The sequence below is a fragment of the Myotis davidii genome, unplaced genomic scaffold (genome assembly GCF_000327345.1).
Source record: "Myotis davidii unplaced genomic scaffold, ASM32734v1 scaffold266, whole genome shotgun sequence".
In the NCBI taxonomy this organism is placed as follows: domain Eukaryota; kingdom Metazoa; phylum Chordata; class Mammalia; order Chiroptera; family Vespertilionidae; genus Myotis; species Myotis davidii.
Genome location: NW_006300032.1, coordinates 1,672,754 through 1,673,030, shown reverse-complemented (window position 1 = coordinate 1,673,030; position 277 = coordinate 1,672,754). Strand labels below are relative to the sequence as shown.

The window sequence follows — 277 nt, the reverse complement described above, 5'->3', positions numbered from 1 at the left end:
AAACCCTGTAGTAATTCAAATAAGAGGTGTATCTTTTAGTAAAGGTTGGAGGAAATGCCCTTTTGGAAATAATTCAAAGAAAAAGCATAATATAGAACGTAACTACTTGCCTAATCCTTTTAGGATTTTCTTTTCCAATTTTTGCTCTTTATTGCTGGCAGGCTCTTTGGCTGCAGGTGGCTCTCCAGAAGCCACAGGTTCTCTCTCGGTCTCTTCAGTGGCTTCCTCACAGTCCCTGTCCCCGCTGTCAGCTGGTTCTGTGTTCTCAGGCTGCTCC

At 43.7% G+C, this 277-nt stretch overlaps 1 protein-coding gene across 1 annotated transcript in view; it reads right to left on the bottom strand.

The window, feature by feature from the left end:
* The window catches only part of TXLNB (taxilin beta), a 40,510-nt gene that overhangs the window by 37,295 nt on the left and 2,938 nt on the right, over window positions 1–277 (bottom strand). The window contains exon 3 of the mRNA XM_015572057.1: window positions 111–270. Coding sequence (XP_015427543.1) covers window positions 111–270 — 160 coding nt within the window. The remainder of the gene's footprint in view (window positions 1–110; window positions 271–277) is intronic.